The following is a 6,976-nucleotide window of genomic DNA, read 5'->3' on the forward strand; positions in this document are numbered from 1 at the left end:
TTTTTAATTAGTTAGAATTTCATGTGTTTAAAAAAGAAGTTCATTCAGGCATTCATTAGTAAGCTACAGTCAGTCACTTATAACATAATGACTTACCTGCAGCTCAGCAGCTTGTTAATGACTGCAGGTGAACTGGCTTGGTGTTCATGGGATTTGGCCTTTTGGTTTCATGAAATATGAATACCTCATGTTGGGCCGTGGGAGTTTATTTATTCTACAGAAAATGGTTAATCAAGATTAATCCATAATGAAAACCATCATTAGCTGTAGCCCTACTGTACATATATGCATATTGTTCACTCCATTCAAAAAAAACAAATAACATCCCTGCCATTCAGAGGGCATAAGTCAAAAATCCTGAATGTTTAAGTGTCATGATTCCCAAAGAGGTCAGATTGTTTCAAGTTGTACATGTTTCCTATACCACTTCTTGAAAAGTTCAATTATTGTCATGAATTGGAAAATATCAGATAGTCAAGGGGCTCCTTCAAAATGGTCTTAAGCAGTTTCTTTGGTACTGACAATGTTTTTGAAGGTTTCAGTTGCCTTCACACACTCTACATTCTTGGGTCTTGTAGGAATCTATAGAAAGAACAGAAAAAACAGTCTCTTAGTTGTCATTATTAGTCAGCAAGGTCCTTAAAATGTTTTTTTGTCCTCTTAATGCAACACCCTGCAAAAAAAACATTGTAGCAACTGAGACCTGCCATTTCGGGAACACAGCAGAAGCACATATGGACAAAGCAAACATGCTAAATAAACTTGTTTATTTTTAAAGCAGATTTTAAATGACATTGTAACAATTTAACAATTCGCCCTTATTAAATCCAGGCAGTGGCGGAATGCCGCAACACTTAAATTTAACTAAAACGTAACAGTGAACAATCCGTGTTCCACATACAGTGTGTTGAGATGCCTCTCCAAATGCAGAACGAAGCACTATAACTCCATAAAACGTTAAGAAAAAAGATCCGTATTTTGACATAATCCAATGACACGAAAAAAAAAAGAAGTAATCCACAGCGATCAGTAGATCCACAGAAAGGGTCATGGTGTATCCAGCAAGGCCTACATGCATCACATTCACCAGTCAGCTCCAAACAGGTAAACAAGGCCTTTCCACTTTGCCGTTTAAACAAAGTAGAAAGTAACGTATAAAAGTCCAAATCTACATAAAACGCACAAACGAACAAAAAATAGTAAGCTGACAGCAAATGTATATACATGGCATTTAGGCAACCTTTTATTGCAACACTGGCAAGGTCCAGACTAGTGCAACAGTACTTTTGCGTCCTGCATATGCGTCAGATGAGAACTACTTGTCACATAACCCAGAGCCCTGAAAAGTTTTTTTTTTTTTTACTAAAGCAGTAAATGAAATCAGATGTATTACCTACCACCATTTGGTTGCTTTGTGTTATTTAACATATTTAAACAAATTCTGGTCATGCCAGGTGTAATTATTCCGCTCATTTTTTAAACAATGCAATTACATCCCTAAAGAAAAAATTGGTAAAAATATTTAAATAATGTAACTACGTTTCATTTTTATTTATTTAGGGGACTCTTATTTCAGAAGTCCACATTTATTCACTTCTCTATTTATTTGCACCTCTTATATTTAAATGAAAGGTTGTGACTGAGATTCGTCTGGCTACAGTTTTAGTATGTGCTTATGGTGTTAGCATATGTACATAATGTCTGTATGTTGTATTGTTTTGAATATTAGTCTTAGTTATTATTTTGTCTTCATTATGGCTAAGTGGTGATGACGATTGGGTCGTTAAGGGATGTGTTCATTTTGTGAGCTGTATGTTTGTATGTTTTGTTTTAAAATACAACAAAACCTGTCAATCCTAAAAATAAAGATAGTTTCATAGTTTAGTTAAGGTGACTTTGTGATCAATTATTTGCCTAAGTATGACTTAACCCTTTCTGTTGGCTGATGTTGACTAGCAGAGTGGGGGTGAAGGAAGATGCTTTGCAGAAATGGACTGTTCTTATAGAGTGATTTTCTAGTGTCAATGACTACTCAAAGCGCTTATACAAAGTACAGGAACAATTGACCATTCACACACATTCATAAACTGTGGCCGAGGCTGGAGAACAAGGTGCCACCTGCTCATCAGATACACACTCACACACATTACATACACCCATTCACACTCCAAAGGCGCAGCATTGGGGGCAACTCAGGGTTCAGTGACTTGCCCAAGGACTCAGTAGGCCAACCAATGACCGTCCTGTTGAACCGACTCGCGTAAAAGAGGCGGTTTTCCCATCACTAGAACACATCAGACAACTTCCGTGTAGGCTACTTACAAAATAAAAGCACTTCCTGTAATGGTTGGCAGTAAAACTAAATTACTGTTGTGTACAAGGTTGTGTACTTTTTGGGGCGGCTGTGTCTCAGTGGTAGAGCGGTTGCCTGCCAATCGGAAGGTTGGGGGTTCAATCCCTGGCCCTGCAGTCCCATGTGGAAGTGTCCTTGGGCAAGACACTGAACCCCGAGTTGCCCCCGATGCTGCGCATCAGAGTGTGAATGTGTGTGAGTGTGTATCTGATGAGCAGGCACCTTATATGGCAGCCTCGGCCTCAGTGTATGAATGTGTGTGAATGATGAATGTTTCCTGTATGATGTAAAAAGCGCTTTGAGTAGTCGTTAAGAATAGAAAAGCGCTATGTAAATACAGCACATTTACATTTACACTTTTTTAAATATCAGCTGTAAAGCAAGTGTTTTAAATAATGTACATGTATATAGTGAGTTTTAATTACACTATAATTTACCATTTACTTTAGTTTTAAATTAAACAACATGCATTTCCTATTCAAGTAATTTAAACAAAAGATTTACAACAATACTGTACTTCATTACAACTGTAAGGTGCTTTTAATTGAGTATTTTCATTCTCCTACTTGCCTATTGTATGATTAACTCATTATTTTTACAGCTGGAATTACTTTTCATATTCATATTAATTATACAAAATATTACGAATAATCTCTGATGTATTACAGTTTATAATGAGGAGACTTTATGATCCAGTGGTGAAATTCACAAACTAGCTGCCAAGTCAAACTTCTGCTGTTTTTTGGGGAAAGTAACTCAAAAACATGAATGCAGAAGTAGTGTAACACGTTACATTTCAGAGACATTAATATTCTAATATAACTAATTACTCCCAAATGACAGTAACTAGTAATCTATAATGTATTACATTTTGGAAGTAACTTGTCCAACACTGCCTATGACTACCCACCAACATCTTTGCCTTTCTAAGGCCGGCCACACACTAGATGTGTCACGCGAGCGTGGAGTTTCTGTTGCGTGTCAGCTGCTTGGCGGCTGCGTGGATTTTTCCCATGTCCCACACACCACTCTAGTTATTGGGAGCTCTATACTGCGGAAAAGTGAAGTTGGCGGCTCCACTGGCCGTAGTCTTGTTCGTCCCTGGGGCCAGAGCTGGTGATATTGAATCCTAAAGATAACCGTAAATACAGTAAGATCATACTTCATGAAGTAGATGGTAATGATACCCGGGTACGCAAATTGGACGCAATTGATTACTAAAATTAATGTTGAACCACTTTGTGCATATGCAATGTTGGACTCAATAGATTTCTCTGGAGCCCTGCCAAACCTGATCAGCGATGACTTGTACAGCCACATTGTCATCCCTCCACCGCTGGTTGTCAGGGTGGTGCCCAGCTAATTATATGGCCTACGTAGACAACTGGAGACCATTCTGGGGACAGCCTGGCATGATTAGGAGAGACGGTATTCATCCCACTTTGGACATAGCCGCTTTCATATCAATAAATCTGAGTCTATTATTGGTCATAAAACATGACAACCCAAGTCTGATAATACTAATCAGAGATACAGTGAAACATGCTCCTCTATGCTTCCACTGGAGCAGTCGCCCACTCATAGCCTAATAACCACGGTGTCGGTCCCCTGACTAAGATCGGTTAAATCAAAGGCAAACAAAAAAGGGGCTATACTTAACCCTTGTGTTGTCTTCCCGTTAACCATGAACTTGTTTTTTCTGATTTATTTCTCACTTTTTCCATGCATTTTTGCTGGAAATTGAGCTGGTTTAATAATAGGTTTTACACTTATTCTTGGAATTCATGGTCAACAAACCTAATTTATATTAAATTATACACAAGTTTTTAGTTAAAAAGGCAGAAATTATTAAATATTTTGACTAATAGTTAAGATTAGAGGATGTTGAGTTGATCACAGATGGGTATATGCCAAAGTTTAGTCCGGATACTGTTTTGAAACCTTTAAAAAAAAAGAATTCAAATGCTATAAGATTAATTAAAACACCCCAAAAATTCAATGCAAGTAATCTTTAATTTCACCCGAAGAACATTGTATGGAATCATCCCTGTTATTTTTGGGCAATTTGTTTGAAAGAAATCCCTATTTCTGATATATAACACTTTGAAACGGGTTAAGAACCTAAATGGAATTAAAACAACCAGTGCATTGCTAGAACAGAATGGGAAAATTAAACTATTGGACTATTAAATATTAGATCTCTGTCTTCTAAAGCAGTACTAGTAAACAATCTGATATTAGATTATCAAATTGATCTATTCTGTCTTACTGAAACTTCAAGAAAATGTTAGTCTACTCTAAATGAATCCACTCCCAGTCAGGATGTTGCTTACTTTTTGTGAGATTGTTGCGGCCCAACATGCCTGATGTTGCTGGAGCTTTTGTAAAAAATTGCAATAAAAGATGCCATGTTTTTTTTGTTACATTGAAGATGCAGGAGACAGAGAAAGTTTTTTTTGTATAGTTATTTAAAAAATAAAAAGGAAACTTGTTTTGTGGAGAATCAACCTATTCTAGGCTGAGGTTTCCTATGAACGTTTACCAAAAAGGCTATAATATGATAATGGCTGGTGGATAAGACAAAAAATAATAATTTATTTATGTCAGTGGCTGGTTGATTTTTACACAGTTAGTTAATTTCCTATCCTGGCCTGGGAAAAAAAGATTCATAAGGTTTGATATATGACTTGGACTATAACTTATCATTGCACCAACAATATCCAGCCACGATGTGTGTTTGCGTGTGTGTGTGTGTGTGTGTTTGTGTGCCAGTCGCAGGGGGAACTGTGCAACAGCCCTGCCTGCTGCAGAGAGCCGAGAGGATTGAAACAGCAGCCGCTTTCAGTGACATCAGAGTTAAAAAACATTACAGCGTAGATTGATGTTAAAATATATAAAGGTTGGCGGGACAATCTGACATGTTTTGCACGGTCTTTCGCTGTACATTTTGTTGATAAAAGTGAGATGTTCAAGTCACACACGTCTCATTAAACTTGGAAATTAATCTGGCCACGTTCGTGTGATGTCAGCCCGTCCTCACTCCCGCTTGGTCGTTGGCTCTCAGAGTCACATACTGATGTAAAGTCTGGCACGTGGGACTACTGGGATTGTTTTAAGTCGTGGCAAACTCCAATTAATGGTCAAATTTGCAAAAAAAGTTGAGGTAAATGGGCAAAATTGCGAGTTGGACCAAAGTCAAGGTGATTAGTTGAATTCGCGTGAATTGGCACGATTGGAACATCAGAAAATCCTTGAAGGACTGCTTACTAATTTACTAACTTAGTTCTGGGGAGCTTATTCCCTGGTGTCTTTATGTTTTTTTACCCAGCAGTTTTCCTTGGATAATAGACACCTAAAGATTGGTTGCAGCTGTCACCATGGTCCTGCTTCACGCCATGCCCTGCTACACCGTATTACACTATGCAGTGGCCTGCTACGTTCTGCTATGCCCTGCTAAATCCGGCTATGCCCTACAGTGCCCTACAGTGCCCTGCTACGCCATCAACTACTACAACTACTATTTCAATTCAAAGTTCCATTATTTTTATTGTGACTATCATTGCCACTCTTTAGTACACCCCCAACCGGCACCATCAGACACCGCCTACTATAGCCTGGGTCTGTCCCAGATTTCTTCCTAAGAGAAAGTTTTGCCACTGTCGCAATGTTGAAAATATATAAGTTGAAATTTATACATTGTATTTTGCCTCTAAATTTGGTATATTGAATTTTTTAACGTTGAATTTTTGATTATGACAGCACTACTAGAGAGTGTCCAGTAAAGGGCCCTGAGGATCATCATTTGAAGTTGCACTCCACCTCTGCCACTCCCATCTCTTCAGCACAGGAGGGAGCAGGCTGCAGATCAAAGACTTGACATTTGAATTCCACGCTCTCCATGACCTGCCTCCCCTGACTAAGCCTATACCATCAACAGGTTGCTGTGAAACAGAGACCATCTTACATTCAATGCATAACAAACAGACTGAAGAGAGCAACGCTGCCCACAACAATCAGATTATACAACATAGCCCTAATTGCAGTGTGAGATAAGCGTATGTGTCTATATTTATATTTAGTATGTCATTCCTTAAATTATTTTTTAAATGTGAGCACGATTTTCAATGAAGTCAAACCTAAACTCATGTCATATGGTCTTGTGGTAAGGTCCAGAATTTTGGACGGGGATACATGATAACCTATGTCAGATTGCAGTGACTCAGGTTCAGTTCAGTCCGAGTTGGATCAATCCTAAATGGAATAGATAAGTACGTAAGAAGCTGGGTCCAGACTAGTTTAATGATTGCCACAGACAATTATTTTAAGGGGATGAAAGAATAAAGGGGTGCTGTCAACCCTGAAGTGGGCTTGTGAGATGGCTATAGTGGCAATATTTGAAAAAAGGTCATATAAAGGGTTTGCAAGATTTAGTGTTAACAATGGAAAAGGGTTAAGTACTCCTAGAAAGCGTATACCATGTGCTGTTTTGTCTCTTCTACATAATGGGTTAATTTGGTTTACTTTTGTCTATTTCATTATTTTATTGTACTGTCTTGAATATTATGATGATTTTTTCTTGTCTTATTTTTGTAATTAATGTGGTGATGATGATTGAGGGGTTTG

At 38.1% G+C, this 6,976-nt stretch overlaps 1 protein-coding gene across 1 annotated transcript in view; it reads right to left on the reverse strand.

Annotated features, from left to right (window-relative positions):
- Window positions 1-6,976, reverse strand: part of LOC116692131 (phospholipase A and acyltransferase 2) — a 13,510-nt gene that overhangs the window by 503 nt on the left and 6,031 nt on the right. Inside the window, exon 4 of the mRNA XM_032520149.1 lies at window positions 1-582. This exon is cut by the window's left edge and continues 503 nt beyond it. Within this exon, the coding sequence (XP_032376040.1) occupies window positions 499-582 (84 nt within the window). The 3' untranslated portion in view covers window positions 1-498. The remainder of the gene's footprint in view (window positions 583-6,976) is intronic.

The sequence above is a fragment of the Etheostoma spectabile genome, chromosome 7 (genome assembly GCF_008692095.1).
Source record: "Etheostoma spectabile isolate EspeVRDwgs_2016 chromosome 7, UIUC_Espe_1.0, whole genome shotgun sequence".
NCBI lineage: Eukaryota > Metazoa > Chordata > Actinopteri > Perciformes > Percidae > Etheostoma > Etheostoma spectabile.